Source organism: Mastigoproctus giganteus, chromosome 11 (genome assembly GCF_048544385.1).
Source record: "Mastigoproctus giganteus isolate SK-2022 chromosome 11, ASM4854438v1, whole genome shotgun sequence".
Taxonomy (NCBI): domain Eukaryota; kingdom Metazoa; phylum Arthropoda; class Arachnida; order Uropygi; family Thelyphonidae; genus Mastigoproctus; species Mastigoproctus giganteus.
In genome coordinates this window covers 110,552,325-110,571,484 of record NC_143585.1, presented here as the reverse complement: position 1 = coordinate 110,571,484, position 19,160 = coordinate 110,552,325, and the positions used below count along the sequence as shown (strand labels likewise).

The window sequence follows — 19,160 nt, the reverse complement described above, 5'->3', positions numbered from 1 at the left end:
ACAGTTTTGCTGCATAAGAAAGGAGATAAATCAGAAATTGGAAATTATAGAGCAATTAGCTTGTTATCCCACATCTACAAGTTGTTCACAAGGGTCAATACTAACAGATTAGAAAGAGTAGTTGATGAGAATCAACCGAAAGAGCAAGCTGGCTTTAGGACAGGATTCTCAACTATAGATCACCTTCACGTAATACACAGCTAATGAGAAATCAAATGAATATAAAACACCATTATCTGGCATTTATGGATTATGAAAAGGCATTTGACTCCATACAGCATAAGAATGTTTCAGGCACTGGAAAGACAGGGCATAGAGCCCCCATATATTATGAATTTTAAGAAAATATATGAGAATGCTACCTCCTTTATTAGACTAGACAAAGACAGCAGCAAATTTAAAAGTTCTCCGGGGCATTCTTTGCCAAAAATTTTCATCTACACTGAAGACTTAAAATGGTAAGTATTACTCCTCTTCTACAATAGTCTGCAATGTTTCATGATGCACTTCTGTCCTCAAAATCGGCAACAGCCCCAACGCCAGCTAATTTCAAGTTGTGTGTGTAGATTACTCTTTTTTTTTTTTTTTTTTTTTTGAAAACACTCAAAACCATTCAGAGTTTGCCTTGAAGGCAAACTCTGAAATCCATTTTTTAAATTTTCAAAGCTTTCTTTTAAATTTTCATTGCTCAGCGGCAAGACTTTTTTTTTTTTTTGGACTTCAATACAAATTATTAACAAGGCCTTTATTTTCTCTCTCATTAGCCTATGCAAATACAGCAATTTTGCATCTGATGTGGAATTACATCCTGACCACTATTTTTCCTTATAGTAAACGCAGTAGATCCAGCCAACACTGTTGATTAGCAACATCAATCATACAATCACCCTTTTCAAGGTTCTTAAGCACTGCAAATTTCATTTCTAAATTAATATATTTCCTCTTACCAGCATAAGTTGTTAGATAAGGTGGCATTTTTGAAGACATAATGAGGGATAAATTCCTTTGAAATGTGAATTGAGAATAATTTTAAAAATCCACAGAGCAGAAACATCAGTGATTGTCATTGCATGATATTCAAATAAATACTGGCAGGGAAGTAAAGAAAGGTGACACATGGTATGTGATTTTGACAACTTTGATTATCAATATTTTTCTACATTTTAAAACATTCAGCTAATAGTAGCATGATCACAAACCCACACAAATTACAAGGAGTAAACACAATGTGGCTGACCCCAAAATAAACAACAAAATACCATCACATATATTCAGTTATTCTTTCAATCGAAGAAAGTCATTAATATACAAGAGGAAAACAGTGGGGGAAAACTCGGGGGGACACCAGCATTAGTGTAGAATTTAGAAGACAGAGAGCCATCCACCATCGCCCTCAGCGAGCGATCAGGAAGAAAACTGGATAACCAAAAAGAGGGAAAAAAAACCTGTTGGCAAAACCATAAGATGGTTATTTTGGTCTGTTTTGATTTTTTTTTTTTAGGAACATTAGCAACCAAGGCCATATTGCACCGGGGATATGTGGTGGTCATTCCCTGACCTTTCTGCATCCTCCGTATTTGGTGGTCACGGGCTCGAACCCTGGTCTAATTAAGAAGAGTGTGCTACGCACTGGTGCTCCTGCCCACCTGCTACGGAGGCACCATCATAAGACGGAAGCTTGTTTAGAAGACCTTTACGCCAAACTTGATTGAAAGCTTCTGAGATGTCAAGAGCAACTGCTTGTGTTTCACCGAACTTTTCCATTGAATTTGTCCATAAATGGGTAACACAAGCCAGAATATCACCAGTGCATCGACACTGACGAAATCCATACTGGCAATCGTTGATCAGACAGGTTTCTAGGTAGTGTAAGAGTTGGTGGTTAATTAATTTCTCCATTACTTTAGAAAGAGTAGAAATAATTGCAATGGATGATAATTGGATGGGAGGGAATTGTCACACTTTTTAGGAACTGGCTGTATATGAGCAAATTTCCAAGCACAAGTAAAAATACCTTTGGAATAAGAAAGTGAAAAAAGGTGGCAAAGAAGAGGAATAAGTTCAAGAGTACAGGTTTTGAAAACAAGTGGAGAAATACCATGAAGACCACGAGCTTTCTTAGCATCAAGATTCGTCAAAATCCTTCTGACATCCTTTTGACAGAAGACCACAGGAGGCATTGAATGGAGCCTGTTGGGAATGGTGGGAGGTGTTTTACCAAGATCATTAATACATGAGTTGGAAGAAAATAGGATGCTAGCAGGTCAGCTATATTTTTGGCTGAAGTGACAACAGAACTATCTGGTTTTGACAGAGGTGGGAGCAGAAATGGGCAAAAGTTGGGACCAATAGCTTTGGCAAAAGATCAGAATGCTTGGCTACTATTAGGGCAAGAAGCAAGTTTTCTACTCTTAGTCTGTTCAAAATTTATTTTGGACTGATTAATAACTGCTTTACAATTGTTGAGCGCTTTGGTATAATCAGAAAATGAAACTGAAAAATTGAAAGCAAGCCAATTACGATATTAGGATCGGTTGAGGCATATGATGCAAGAAAGCAAGCGTAAAGAGCATCATCCAAATAAAAAAAAAAAAAAAAAAACCTTCTCATTAAGCTATCAACTTCCACAACAACAGATGGAAGTCTGTTCCAGCAATCAACTACCCGCTGACTAAAGGCAAACTTCCGCACATCTATTCTACAAATGTCTGTCGTCAATTTAAATCTATGCCCTTCAGCTTCTTAATCTCAGCAAGTGGAACTATCCCATCAGCATTGAGCCTGCTTAAACCATTCAAGACCATGTACACCTCGATCAGATCACCTTGCATGTGCCTAGTCTCCAAACACTGCAATTTACAGAACTTAAGCCTTTCTTCACGAGAGCACCCCTTTGTTCCCCTCATCAGTCTTGTTGCCCTTATTTGTACTCATTCTAGCAACTTTACATCCTTTACATCTGCAACTTTCCTAACAGTGAGGTAAAATTACCTCACTGTTAGGAAAGTTGGACTGGAGAGAGTCAAGTTGCAAAAAGAGAAAGTCAAAGTGTTCCAAGTTATTAGTGGAGTTTGGAGAAAGGTAGAGATAATAGATGAATTTGACAGAATGAAATAGAGATTTTAAGCCAGCGAAGATTGAAAAGGGGAGATTCCAAATTACCAAGTCTCCAACAAGGAATATCGGAATGGACATACGCACAAGTACCACCTTTGAGGCGAAAGGAATCATACAGCGAATAATTTGGGCAACTGAGATGAGCAGTGGTTGAATAAACCAATAACTGAGATTCTGTCAGAAAAAGTACATGAAGTTTAGCAGACTAAGTGGAAATGGACATCATTGAGATTAGAACTGAGACCACATATATTTGTGAAATGAACTAGGAAGTGTTTGGGAGGTTTAGATCTTTTTCGTAGATAAGTTTGCTCTATTAGTTTGACAATTCATGGTGTATTCAATAGCAAGAAAAAGTGGGGGTGGGGACAGATGTATGAAGTAATGAAATTTTTGGATATGGCGTACACGTGGAAAGGATATACCCGGATCTTTGACATAATGTGGTCTCGACAATTACCCCGGCATACACACTAATTAGACTCCCTCCAGTCACTATCTGGCAGAGTAGAGATAGAAAGATTATAAACTAGCTGATACAGAAGCCTCCTAGAGTGTTACCAATATGTTTATTCAAGTGTACTAACTAGCAGCCGGCCTGCGAACACCGTTTCAGAGCTGTACCCTCAAAAATGTAAGGAAGTTTGGATCTCGACATGATGTTCATCATAACCTCAAAAGACATCAATCATGATGGAAAAGATGGGGAAGGGTTGACCGGAATTTAGCTCTGGAGGCTAAATATGGGTTCCACCACTTGAAGCCTCCAATAAGAAAAGTGGTGGTATTGCACCAGTTGACGAGTCATCTACCACCTAGTATTGCCTGGTAACGCAGAAGGGGGCTGCATTCCTCCGTGTGGTGTTGGTGCCACACCTCGACCCCTGCTTAAGTCGGTTCACACCTGGGTGCTCACCTATAGTGTGCTTGCACATAGGGGTTGTACTCAGGATTACTAACAGTCCCACCATCGCGAAGGTACAAGCAGACGATTTGGCTGTCACAGACCATCTGGACTTCACCAAAATTGGGTCCATTTGACTTGAGTGCCACCCAAATATCAGTTCTTTCAGCGTTTCTCCCAGACATTCTCTCAGATATGCCAGGCTTTCTGGCATATCTGAGAGAATGTCTGCGACAGCCACAAGGACCATTTGGTTTTAATCATTTTACCTTATAGTTCCCTCATCTCTATTGGCTTTGCAATTCAGCCCATAATCCCCAAAGAATAACATAATATCCTGAGCTGCAGAAGCAAGATTAAGAATTATAATCTGTAGTCCAAAATGGTGTCTTCATTAAGGTTTTTATAATGCATTATTTAACTAGTTAGAAGTAAAAACAGTGATCATTTCTGTAAAAATCGTTTGTCTTAATTCATCATAACTTTTAGGATATTAACATTCTTTCGCCTTTTCATCATCATCATCAGCTATTTTCAATCCACTGCAGGATGAAGACTTCAAGAAACTTTCCAGTTCCTTCTGTTTTGTGCAATGGCCATCCATTTACTACCCAAAAAACTCAAGAATTTTATCTGTCCATCTCCATTGTTGACTTCCAGGTTTTCTTCTAGCTCCTCTTGGGTACTATTCTGTTATTTGGTGAGTGCCCAAGTTTCACTTCCATAAGTCATGGTGGGGAGTTCATTATTTTACGCTTCAGACATATCGGGATATTACTCCTCAGTATGTGACTATATTTCCTGAATGCCATCCATCCAAAATTTATTCTTCTCTTGACTTCCAGCCATTTATCATTATTACAGCTGACTTGTCCCAGATAAGTATATAACTCAACCTTTTCAATTACTACTCCTTCAATGATTATATCCCTTTCTGTGGCATACTTGTTCATCATTACTTTTGTTTTAGCCATATTCATCTTTAATTCATCTTTCGCCTTTTACAAACCTACAATACTTCTTTTTTTCTACTTTCCTAATCCTTCTAGTCCTTGGCACTTAGTGTACTTTTCACCTCCATCTATGCAAACTTTATCAGACTTACCTATTCTTACATACTTATATACACTTTTGCATCCTTTGCTTTGCACATTTTGTGCCTCTGTCATATCCTGCTTATTTATTTTTATCCATCAACTGAAACTTTGATTTTATATTACATTTAATATATATATAGGTACCATCATTTTTATCATTATTATTTTTATGTTAATCTTATTTAATTTCAGGTTATCTGCTTTTACTTTGCAGACATTCTCAATTTTTGCCATGGTAATTACACTGGACAGGTCGCACCCCCTACCCAATACACTAAAAATATACATTTGTCTATATTTCATTTTGGTTGTCGGGTATTTCTGCTATAACTAGTTGTGCCCTGGATCCATAACCCAGTTTAATAATTTAATACCTTTTCTTACTTGCTTAGTCGTTCAGTAAGGTGATTATATCCTATTATTTTTATCAATAGTTATATAAATATATATATTATTAGCTATATGGTGCAAGGAAGCCTGAGGCTTATGCTGCACCAGCCAAAAAAAAAAAATTCCCGAGTTATCCAGAGAGAGAGAGAGAGAGAGAGAGAGAGAGAGAGAGAGAGAGAGAGAGAGAGAGAGAGAGAGAGAGAGAGTGTCAAAAGTAGAAGGGAATCACCAAGAAGAGAAGAATGATGATATCCAGCTCAGGACCCTGGGTGTGCCAAGCCCATACTCACCAGATGTGAGCCCCTACATACACGGTATATATATTTACTTACTTATATATATGGCATATATATTAAAAATAATAAAACTGTAAGTACTGCCTAAGAATTAAATTCTAATAAATTTATTTTTTATATTTTTTAATTTTCAGTAAATATTTTAATAATATTTGTTTTTTCAAGTCTTTCAAAAACCAGAAGGTATATGCTATTCACCTAAAATGTATACAGACATATACCCTCCACTACAGCCCTGCCTACAACCTTTCATCCAAGTGGTGCCGGTGATGAAAAATGGAGATACAGAAAAACATTAAGAATTTCATAATAAGTTCCTAGGCAGGAAAACTGCACAAAGTTAAAATTATGTCTACACTAAATGAAGCAGTTCCTCTGTTGGAAAAACATACAAAAGTGTAATTGCTATAAATGAATGTATGCAAAATCAGGGATACTTATATAAATATAAATGAGGCAGAATTGACTTGTGTGTCATTGCAGATATGCAGTGTGAATTCCTGTTTGCAAGATCTGCAAAATAATTATTTGTCTTTTTTCCCCCCCTCATGGATTACAATTTATATGAAAGTTTTTATAGGGGGTAGATTTCATTTTCAGAGGAGACAAAACATTATCTAGAAGAGAATATAACTTTTGCTCACAGTCTATACATTTTATCTGCAAAAAAATGTATTTGTATCTATAATTGTAACAAGTGATGATGAAATGGAATGCAAAAGAGATATTTTGCAGAATCTTTAACACCTGAACTAAATATTTAAAATATTCCATAATTACTGTATTAGTCATATTAATTAAAAATAAAAGCTTTTATTAAAATATGTTATTACCTTCATTTTTTGGCACTTTTTTAGTTCTTGTTCTGAAACTACACACAATTTTGCAGCTGGGACAGGACACTTCTGGAGTTTATTAAGATAATCTTGAGTGTCACCTGTGTGTGTGTAAAAGTAACCATTACAACTTTAATCAATACAGTGCAATATACTTTTAAAACTTGTAAAATGTAATGCTTATATCTGAAGTTAAATAAAACAGTTTGCCTAAGACTTTTGTACATTATTATACAAAGTGCATTCAAGGTTTATTAAAATTTAACTAAAGAAAAAAGTATAGCTGGCAGAAAGCTGACAAGAAAAAGGAGCTAAAAGTACATCATCATCATCAGCCATTTTCAATCCACTGCAGGATGAAGGCCTCTCCTAAAAGTACAATACAAGAATAATGTCAATCACTGTAGTTAATAGTCTGCTAGTACTCAACATGTAGTAAGCCTCTGAAATCTTAGATATGATCTTTATTGGACAACTACACATCAAAGTTCAAAACATGTAAGTTAAACAGTTACACAGCAACACTGATAAAAAAAATTCATTGCATTTCACATGTACCAGCTCAGATCCTTCATTGTAACATGAAATCAGATCATGCTCAGATCCATGAAATCAGCTTAACCAGCAGCAAATCACACAAAACAAATGTCAAAGGAGAGAAACAGGCAAGAGGTTCTTAAAGTCCAACTAAAGAATAAAGATGAGGAAGTTACAACTGAGTATTCAAGGACCTCATGAACCAGTATTTACATTTCAATATGTATTAAATGGAGAAAATTGTAAGTAAACACTGCCAAAATGAGGCATAACCAAACTAACCTAGTATCAAAAAAAAAAATTATATTTAAGAATAATCTCTTCAATGAACATATACTAAATCCAACTTTAGATTCCAAAAAACTCTAAATAAAGTAAGAGCAAATGAGTTTTTGATGATGAACACTGAATTACAATTATGGGTCAAAATAAATGAAACTGATTTAAATGTCCAATGGGATAATCCTGGATAACTGGGTGGGGGGGGGGGGATATTTAGGTTCCGTTTGATTAATGATTGAGGTAAACGAGGTTAAAAACAATAAAAATGATTGATAAATTTCAGAATTAATAGCACATCATCATCGTAATAGGATGAATGGGCAGAATGTGGAAAAATTAGGATCGTGTCAATTAACATAGGAATGGAATTGGTGTGAAAAGAAAAACAAAAAACATGGTGCGAAAAGAAAAACAAAAAAGCAAGCCTAAAATAAAAGAACTAAAGTGATTGTTATTCACCCTGTGACAATCCCACTCAGGTGGCATGGAAAATAAAAGTTCCTTAAAACAGAAACTGATATTTAAACCTAAGTTGCTGAAAAACATTTTAAATGTGGGAATCCTAATACTTTTTTTTGCCAGTTGTTGGCGCATCGGCTTCTGTGGCTATAATGCACCTCCCAAGGTTTTTGCAGTACTTTGATCCAAGCCCGAGGCGGGATTCGAACCCGCGACCTTTGGGTTGCCAGGCAGGCACTTTACCCACCTGGCTAGCCCGGTCGGCATGCTAATACTAAGTGATATTTACATACCATATGTTTCAAAGTGTTATCCTCATTTTTTATACTCTGGAAAAGGAAAATTCTGTGGCAAAAAAAACTCTAATAGCAAACTCTCTTCCAATGTTCTAATTGGAAACAACACATCTGACTAACTTATGGTTTCCAAGGTGCTCAGGAAGGACAGCAGCAGGAACAGCTCTCAACCAATCAACGTCTCCTGGTTCCTGAACAGTTCTCCCAGATATCCAGCAGCAGACATCGCAATTAGAAGCATCTAGTTTATAAATTTGTCCCAGCAAGCTCACTTAGCCCATCATTTTACATAATTTGCTTCTCTTTTTTTTTTTTTTTTTTTTTTTCTCATTTTATATAATCTGCTTTTGACACAACAGAAGAAAAAAAGTTAAACACTTTGAAACATTGGCCAAGTAAATATCAGTTAGCTTATTAAATTTATAAATTCCAATCTAATGGAATGTTTTCAAATAAAACTTAGATAATTTAATTATAGATATATAAAAAAAAAAAAAAAAAAGAGTAAAATCAGCCTAAAGTTTTGGAATGGCCAGAATTAGTACTTTTGGGAACAGTAATAATTTTATATGATTTCCAATCAGTTGGAACTTAATTTAGACAACCATACCCTTATACAGAAACATCAGAATATCCAAAATAAGACCGAATTTTTACACAACCCAATGGGAATTTGGTCAGGATCCAAAGATGCAATTAGGAAGGTGGCTTAATTTATTTTTAAATTCACCTACTGAAATTACCAAAGAAGACAAAAGGAACATGTTTGGAAAAGAATTCAGCTGCAAAATAAAAGACGGATACTCCAATGAATGAAACTGAGTAATATGAGTTACCGTCAGTTCCAAAATTAAATGAACCAGAACATTGGCTCAGGGAGTAGAGAAGATCCTTCTAGTAGACTCAGATCTTGGGATGGGAAAGAGGGGGGGGGGACAACTGAAGGTGATTTTGCTTTCAAAAAGTCATCTCTAATCTTTTGATATATCAAAAAATTATACATATATCAAAAAGAATATGCTTGCAAACCTTGCATAGTTAGTGAACTCAAAATGAGTTCATCTATGTACATTTTCTAATGATCAATATCACCTGAGATAAATTTTAAGACATGGTGCGAAAGAAATTGTAAACTTTGGCAAACAAAATGTCCTTTTACATCAAATAAAGCTTTCCCCTAACTTTCACGGTGTAGCCATCTAAACATGATATTCCAAAAGTCAGTTTAAGAAATCTGCTCTTTCAAATTTTAGGAATATACAACATCAAGAAAAACTTTTAAGGGTAATAAAAAGTATGTATAAAAATGGCAGGCCTTGCAGTGAGAACTGAAAGAAGCATTGGAAAATATTTCAAGGCTAAACTTGGAATGAGGCAAGGCTGCACCACACTGGTCTTTTCCTAATTTTCAAATGAAAATTATGAAATGGTCATTTAATAAAATTATTTAAATGAAAATATTTAAAATTACCAAATTTAGCATGAGAAATTCGAAAATAAGATCATATCGTGATTGATATTGTTCTGTTAGGAAACAGATCAAGAATCTCTGAATTACATAAAGGCAATAGACAATTTGTCATGAAAATTAGTTATACAAAAACAAAAGTTAGTAATTTTCCATGTCTAGGTTCAACAATTGTTAATGAAGATGAAAGATTAGCAGAATTCCATCTTTAATGAAGATGGAAGATTTCTAGTATTTAATATGAAGCCTAGCAAGAAGTAAAGTAGGAAAATTAGCAGCAAGTAAACAGATGGAAGATTAGTAGTACTGAACCCAGCAGTAGTGGTGCAGCATCTCACAGGTGTCCCTCGAAAATAATATTCCTGTGTTAACTATTACTCAATGATTGAAATTTTTTTAACTTCTTAAACATAATCAAACTTTTACTGCAATAGCTTGAAGTGATTTTCTTATGATTTTCGTACAGAAATTGGATGCAGCAACCTGTCAGGCGCCCCATCACCATTTTTCATATTCAGATTTTGCTTGAAGAATGCATGGCACAGTACACAAACAAGACACTGTGTTTGTTTAAAGTTTCAGACCACTTATTTTTCCTCTCCCACCAGGTCAATAAACCTATACTGTCTTACCTTAGTTGTTTTTGAAAAATGTTTTTATCACATAAAGATAGTAACACAAAACCTGTATTCTCTCAAAATGGCCATTATTCTGCAGTAAACAACATGCGTACTTTCAAATTTTGCACGTTGAAATAAGTCTGGAAATGGAAGTAATTAATAGTATTTGAATATACATGTTTTTTTAATAATATTTATATGCATAATAAGCAGTAATATATGTGCATGTGCATTTTGAAATTTCACACTGAACAACCTTTTAAATTGGAAAAATGTGAGAGAGAGAGAGAGAGAGAGAGAGGGGGGGGCAGGGACTAATGTTTCTATTTTATGTCTAATACATTTTGTTTTGTAATTTTTAGAAAAATTATTTATTGATTATTTTTTTGAATGTAAAGGGTGTATACATGTTTTAAAATTTATAATATTATTTTAAAACTTAAAAATATTAGAGTAATTAGAGAGCTATCAGCGTAAGTATTGCAATCCATTAAAAAATATGAAATATTGGCATTGTTGAAGAATTTAAAAAATCCCAAATGTTTTGCAAAAATTTGTAAAACAAAAGCTTCGTCTTCTTGTCTTTAATAGTATTAGTAGTTGCAAGGCAGCAATCTTATACAATATTGACAAAAAAATAAAATAAACACCTCATCTGTCCATCCCCCTCTAATTTATGTAATCTTTCCTTAAATTTATTCAAATTACCCATGTCCAAAATAACAGATGAAAATTTGTTCCAACAACCCCTAACTCTCTGGTTGAAAGCATGTTTTTGCACATCTACCCTTCGACCATTATTTTTTCAATTTAGGTTTATGTGTATTGTTTAAGAATGAGTAAAAATGCTATTATCACCGTTTAGTTTACTTGATCCATTCACGGCATTAAACATTTCAATCAGGTCTCCTTGCAGGTGCCTAGTGGTCAAGAACTGAAATTTGCAGAAATGAAGTCTTTATGGTAAGAATACCCTTTCGTATACTTAACTAATCTTGCAGCTCTTCTCTGCAGTATCCATTCCAGGAGTTCCACATCCTTCTTATGTGAAAACAAAAAATCTTACATAAACAACTTATCTACATAAGTTCTATAAACTTATGTAGATAAGTTTATAGAACTAGTGGAAGAGGAAACAACACAGGTAAGTGTGATCTATAAAAACATAATTTGAAGTTTTGTAGCAATGTTGGCATTTCAGTCAACTGCTATTGTTCAATGCAAGTAAATGCAAAGTCGGTGATGGGGAAACTGACAGGTTCTCATGCATAATTATTCTGCGAAAACCATAAAAACAAATCGCTTCAGAATTTATTACATTAAAAGTTTGACTATATTTAGGAAGGTATAAAAATTTTATATTTTTAATCACTGATGAGCTATTAACACATGATTGTTGGTTCAGAAAGGTACCTATCAAATGTCCTGCCATAGCTGCCAAGTGAACGGTAGAATAGAGAGCATATTTATCTTATTTTAATATATGGATAGTCACCAACAACTGAATACAAAGATATTTAAGTATACACAGTTTGTATACTAACCTAAATAACCAGTAAAAGTTTGCTGATATGCATCTACAGGCACTAATGAAGTAGCCATATCCTGAAACAAAAGATTAGCATGAGTGTCATAACGCTCACTTCTGCCAAATAACTGAAAAGTGCTTTCCTCCAAGTTATTTAAATTGAAAACATCCTTTCCAGAAACAAATGGAGTATGGCTATATCCAGATTGATCCAAAAACGAAGAATTGATTGTATTTCTCCAATTCGATTCCCTACTTCTATCCACTGGATGACCAAATTTGTCAGCTGCTTTCTGTTTAAAAATCAAAATGAAGTTTAAGGACAGAATAGCAATTGCACATACAGTATATACTTAATATCTAATTACAAATAAAATATATAATGATATTAATGATGAGAAACTTCTTTTTCTTGTCATTAATATTCTTTATGGGTCTAAAATTTCTAGAATATATCTAAATAAAGAAGTGCGATGCCATGGCAAATACTTCATCTACCAACAGAAAAAAAATCAAACAGGCCCCCCCCCCCCCAATTCAGCAACTGACCATAATGGAAGTTGCTGGTTTTCTACAGATAAAGTCTGAGTATTTTGCTTGAAAAGAGACTTCAGTGTAGGAGTTGAAGAATAAAAAAGGTTTAATGCTTCATAAAGGACAGCTGTTCTGCTAAGAACAAATTTCAAGCTTAACATGTAATTTTCAATTTTAAGCTGCTATATATAAAAAGAGTAACATAGAATAAAAACAAACTGGCAATAGATTATGGTCTACTTTTCAGACTTCTTTCCTGTGACAATATAATATGTGAAAGAATGTTTCTTACAGGGTTCGCATGTTCAGTTTTATTTTCAACTAATGCATTTTGTGCATTAGTTGAAAATAAAACTGAATATGGAGAACTAAAGAAAGGCGCTAAAGATAGTTTAGTGAAGGTAAAGGCTTTATTTCAATTCAGACAATGAATAACATAAAAATAAAATAATAATGGTATTATTCTCTGCATTCTATTTTTCTGTACTGAATAATGATGTTCACTTTAGACATGATATCGTTTTTCAAAAGTGAACCTAAAATTATTAATTTTGTTTTTAAATTGAATACCATCACTAAAAGATGGTGAATCTACCAGTCACAAATGGATAAGAAAGGGCAGAGTGGATCAGAAGACTTGTAAGTTTGACTTTTGTCAAACTTACCGGTCACTGTGCTAGAGAAAATAATGGAGTCACGTTTAACGAAGAGATAGAGAAAATAATGGAGTCACTGGTTAACAAAGCAACAGAGACAATAATGGGGTCATTGGTTAACAAAGTGATAGAGGACCATCTAGAGAGGGATGCAGTAACAAAGGAATTGGATGCAAAATGTAAATTTTACATCACAATCACTTAGATTTCAGAAAACCTTTTGATGCTGTACATGCATGAAAGCCTGCTGGTGTTCCCTAAGGTTCAGCTCTTTCTCCCACTATTTTCTTCTTGTATATTAATGACCTTCTTCCATTGACCGGAAATCCAATCCATGGTTTTGCTGATCACTTTGCATTGAACTTTCCAACTTGAGAAACCTTGCCCTGCACAAACAGTTTCAACTTCTCAAATATCTACATATCTACTACCAATTCCTTAAATGTTGATCTCCAGGTAATGGAGCAAGGATAACTTAGATTTCAATTCTTTCTGCTCCTATGCTTATCTTCAATGACACTATGATTTCTAGTCAAAATCATATATCTCTATTAGAGATAACCCTGACTTCTAATTTCTCTTGGCATAAGCACACTACAAATATTGCCTCCTCTGCATCTGAGAAACTGGGTTTTCTCTTTCGATCTCGGCATTGCTTTTCTTCCAAACAGGTACTTATTCTGTGCAAATCTCAAATCTACCCTATTGTGGAATATTGTTCTGACATCTGGGGCAGTGCCCCCCATATCCTCTCTCAGGCTTCTAGACTCCCTTTTTAAGTGGACCAATCAGATTCATCCCCTTCCTTTTAGAGTTTATATAAGTAAAGAAATCCTTGCTGTTTTTCTTAGCATCTTTTGCCAAGGATGTCTCGTAATCTGCCTTCACCTGCCTAACCTCCTTTGTGACCTGATTACAGACTAGCTTATATCTGCCATAGGCTTCTGAGTCGCTTGATAATTTATACGCATCCCATGCATTTTTCTTCTCTGTTACGAGTCTTATTAGTTCATTTGATAACCATTTAGGCCTAAACCTTGAACAATATTTCTTAATAGGTATGAAACTTTTAGTAGCATCCACGATTAATTCCTTGAATGCTTCCCACTTAGAATTTACTGTTGGTAACATCGTCAGTTGATCCCACTGTACAAAATTTAAAAACTTTCTGAGACCACTGTACTCACCATTACGGAAGCAAAAACCCTTTCCTTTACCCCTGATGGTAATTAAATCTTTAAGTAAATCCCACATCAGCTCACTGTGTTCACTGCCACCTAGTGGTTCCTTTATCTGCAAATTCTTAATACACGAATGATCACTGCTGATAACCAGATCAAGAGTATTACTCTCTCTGGTTGCCTCTCGAACATGCTGCTGCAGAAAACAATCATCCAGTAAATCCACAAAAGTCTTACTAGTATGTGAGTGACCAACCCACAAGTTCTAGTGAATATCTGGGGAGTTAAAATCCCCCATTATAAGACATTCCGATTTACTAGCCCACTCAGCACAGACGTTATCAAATGCAATAGTTATTTCTTTATCAATGTTACTGCAGGCCAACACCTTCACTATTATGTTCAATACATTTTGGGCATTTTTTATTTTTCTTTGGCAGTGTGCGTGCTTCTGCACTTTCGCTGTCACTGGTAACAAAAAAATCATCATTTTGTTTGGTTCCTAGCAGCTCTTCTGGTGTTGGCGTCGCAGTGGTAGAAACTTCATCATCCCTTCAAAAACTCTTCAAATTCGCCAACAAAATCCATATGTTCCTTCAAATTCCTCACTGTTGCTATCACATTCATCTGCCGGACCACTTTTTCGATGATGTTCTCTCCAAAGCCACTCTTTCTGAAGCAGCTGATTATTACACTTGAGGTAATACTTTCCCAAGCAATAACAAGATTACGGATAGCATCCAAGATATTCCATTTGGCTGCAAATTGTTCCCTCCTTCTATGCTGCAGAGCAAGTACCTTATCAGGCAGGCTCTATATGCTCTCTTGAGGTTATAAATAATGCCTTGATCCGGTGGCTACATTAAACTGATGGTATTCAGGGGTTAAAACAACAGCTGTATATTTGTCAACTTAAGTTTCTTGGAAGAATGTGCTGTACAACGGTCTAGAATTATCAAAATGTCCCTTTTTTCTGAATCCATTCTTCTGTACAATTTTGATAACCAAGACTGGAAAATTTTGACTGTAAGCCAAGCACTTCTATTGGTCTAATAATCACAGGGAAGTTCGTTAACTGCTTTAAAACATCTTGGCTTGGAAAATTTACCAATCACAAGTGGGTGAAGTTTTGTACTGCCATCTAAATTGCAGCATAACAGAACAGTGAGTCTTTGTTTACTTAATTTTACACCATGACAAGACTCATCTCCAACAACAAATGTTTTGTTTGGCAGCAAATTATAAAATAAACCTGTCTCATCAAGATTAAAAATATCCTTTGCCTCGTATTTTTCAAGGAGGGACCGTACAGAACAACCAGTCTGTAGCCTTTTATTTGTTGACTAATCCAGACTCACTGCAAACATTTTGTGCAAATCCAAGTTATTCCTGTCTTTAAATCTTTGGAGTCAGCCACTGCTGCATTTGATGTCACTAATCCTACGTTGCTGATCTAGATAATTTGCCTTTACTTGCAAAATCAGACCTGATATTGACAAATTAGATGCACACATTTGTTGGTACCACTCAAAGTTTTGTTTCAAGCTCCTCGTGTTTTGCACCATGAATTAGTTTCCTGTTTTTCATTGCTACTCCAGTGTCACACACTTCAAGTCTTTTTCAGTTTTTCAGTATTGTAGATAAAGGGATGTTGTATTCCTTTGCAATGTCCGTTTTGCTTCTTTCCATCCTTAGCCTCTTGTATAATTTTTAGTTTAATTTTCAGGCTTAATTCTGTGCGTCTACATTTTGTCGCCATAACAATGCTAGATGTGTGCAACTTTGAATTTTTGTGCACATAATGGCAAACAAAGTGTCAAATAAATATGTGCATAACTTAAAACGTACACTGTAAGATGGGATGATATGGGTTGTACATATACAGTGGTACCTTGGATTGCGAGTAACTTGGTCTGCGAGTGTTTTGCAAGACGAGCAAAAATTTTAATAAATTTTAACTTGATAAACGAGCGAGGTCTTGCAATACGAGTACAGTCAGTCCTCGTATAACACGTGTTTACACTACACGAATTCGATCATACATGATTTATAAATACGGGAACGATATCTTATATAACACGAACCGAATTCGATTATGCACGAGTCGCCTTTGTGTTTACAAGAAATGGCAGTCGAACGCAGAATCACCCCAACCAAACGCAACACGATAGGAATGAAGAGAAGATTCTGAAAGTGTATTTACGTTTTTTATATCAGTGAAGGGAAAACACATTTCACTCTAATAACGTAAAAACCAACACAATTCCAGCTATCAGTATAATCGCAAATGCAATTAGATCGAGTTTACTACCAGTTTATAACAGATTCCACTAGCAGAAACGCAACTGGAAATTGTTTTTATTGTTTTATGGTAGTAACCCCTAGAAATGTGCTTTAGTAAAATGTGAGGTGTTAATAGTGTATCTCTGCCTTTACAGTGTTGTTTATTCAGTTGCTACACGCACGCAGCTTTGTTTATGTGTATCAAGCATGCCTCCTCATTTTGTAATAGTGCGAGCGATGAATCTGTTTAACGACAGTGCAATGTCATATTTCCGTGAAATCCTCAAAAGGAGGCAAAAGCAAGTGTCATTATTATTAATATCCATATGATGCAAGGAAGCCTGAGGCTTATGATGCACCAGGAAAAAAAAAAAAAGTTCCCGACTAACCTGAGAGAGAGAGAGAGAGAGAGAGAGTCAAAAGTAGAATGGAATCACAAAGAAAGAGAAGAATGATGATATCCAGCTCAGGACCCTGGGTGTGCCAAGCCCATACTCACCAGATGTGAGCCCCCGGGGTTACATTTGGATAGGTTCCTTGTTAAAGTCGCACAAAAAGAAAAATAGCAGCGATTCCATTAGTGACAGTGAAAGTCGTCCTACCCAATAATTAATAAATTCGATTGCTTTATGTATATTAAATTTAAATATTAAAAATATAAAAAGGTACGTATGTATTTTTTATTAATCATTTTTAGTATATGAATATTTTTGAGTTTTGGAACAAATCATCTGGGTTTCCATTATTTCTTATGGGGAAATTGGCTTTGATATACGAGTGCTTTGGATTACGAGCACGTTTCCGGAACGAATTATGCTCGCAAACCAAAGTACCACTGTATAACCAACACCAAAATTAGCAACATATGTAGACAATCAGATTTAGTTTAGGCTAATATTTAAAATTTTATATAAATAAAACTAGCTGTAACCATTGAGAAAATTTCACAACTGTAGCAGAGCTTTTCTCTAGTTGTCCTAAGAAATGTAGTCCGTGTTTTGTTGCGAGCAGGTAAGCCAGTACACGTCGAATCCTTTCTCATTTCTTGTATCTGAGGGAACTTAAAATTTTATTTGGTTTCACTATCTTTCTGATTATTCAAAATGTGCACATTGAATAACAATTTCACATGTACAAAATGTAGAATATTCTCTATATAGATACTGTAGTACAGTCTCTATAATACTTTTTTGTAAACAACATTTTTTATATTCTTGTCCCTTCTGGTAACCTTATCTTAATATGTTGGAATGATCTGACCCAAAACATTGCTACATACAATTGGCCGTGACTAAATACAGGGTTAATAAGTGTAATTCCAAGTCTATCAAACATTTGTTTTTAAACTTTTATTTATAGTCATCACAAAAGCCAGCCGAAGAGGAAACTGCCGTCTCTTAAATGGGAATGGCAAAGTGGAATCGGATGGAGTCAAATCTACAAGCGGTAAGAGTACCCATTTTTTTTTAGCTTCTCCCGTTATTATTTCTAGATCCAAAAATTCTGATGCATAACTTTGACTATAAGTCTCGTACCGTTGATCAATCCTTCTGAAATTGCCATATTCTGCAGTAAAATAAAATGATCCCAGATTTTTCAAACTTAAAATGTAAGGCTTGACAATGACACACCTTTCACTAAGTATGCCAATACTGTGACACATTAAATCTTCCGGATCCTTAAATGCGTATTTCAGACCGATTCTAGATTAATTCGTAGGAGCACGAAAATGTGTTTCTTCTTTGCCACAAGGTATGTTCAACACAACCAGTCAGAGTAGCACGGCAGCATAGCGGGGCTAAGGTGGGCAGTGCTAGTAAACAAAACTGGCCCGTTCCATAAAATAAAACTATTTAGAATTTTTATATTTTCCCATTTTTCTGCACACCTAGGAAGAAATATCTAATTTGAGACCACTTTCAGCCCCATCAGTTAGGCCTATCGTTCACAATTGCCGTCTCAAGAAAACAGCTTCAGTATTAATATATAGATAATATTTTAAAGTAACAATTTTCATTTTTACTTTGCATTACACATCTAAGTTACCATTAAAACAAATATTCTTTGGCAATACTAAACTTACCATTAGAAAAGTCTGGTATGCTTGTCTTATATCTGGCAAATTGGCAGATGTAGTAACTACTGCATGTGCAGGAACAAAACCCCAATTACAATTTCTGTAGCTGTCTATATTAGCAGTAACACCAGTTGGACATAACAGTTTAAACTGATCCTTACCAGATCCATGGTATGAACTTCTCGTAACCATTTCTTCAACAGTAGTATGTTTCAAAAATGCAACATCACCATCTGCAACTAAACATTCAAAGGCTCCATCAAAATTAGCATAGGGATCACTGCCAGAGCAACGATTGCCTTTTTTACCACTACACAAATCACACATGTGCTGTGGATTATCTCCTGGGAGGTAAAAAAAAAAAAATTATAAAGTTATTAGATATATAACTGAAAGAGAAATAAGCATATTATAAGCTTAAAAAAAAGTTACCTTTAAATATAGAGATATAGCATACTACTGATGATCCTGTTCAGGTTGCTGAAAGACTCAATAAATATTTTTCATCTATGTTCACATGTGAAATTTTTAGGGCGGGAATACCAGAAGTATACTAAATTATAACTGAAAGCTAAATGATTGTGATAATTAAGCACAAA

General features: G+C 35.1%; 1 protein-coding gene across 1 annotated transcript in view; it reads right to left on the bottom strand.

The window, feature by feature from the left end:
* Tsf2 (transferrin 2) overlaps positions 1-19,160 on the bottom strand; it is a 190,160-nt gene that overhangs the window by 113,385 nt on the left and 57,615 nt on the right. Inside the window, exons 4-6 of the mRNA XM_090384537.1 lie at positions 18,568-18,905; positions 11,847-12,123; positions 6,638-6,741 (exon numbers count right to left, since the gene is read on the bottom strand). Coding sequence (XP_090240663.1) covers positions 6,638-6,741; positions 11,847-12,123; positions 18,568-18,905 — 719 coding nt within the window. The remainder of the gene's footprint in view (positions 1-6,637; positions 6,742-11,846; positions 12,124-18,567; positions 18,906-19,160) is intronic.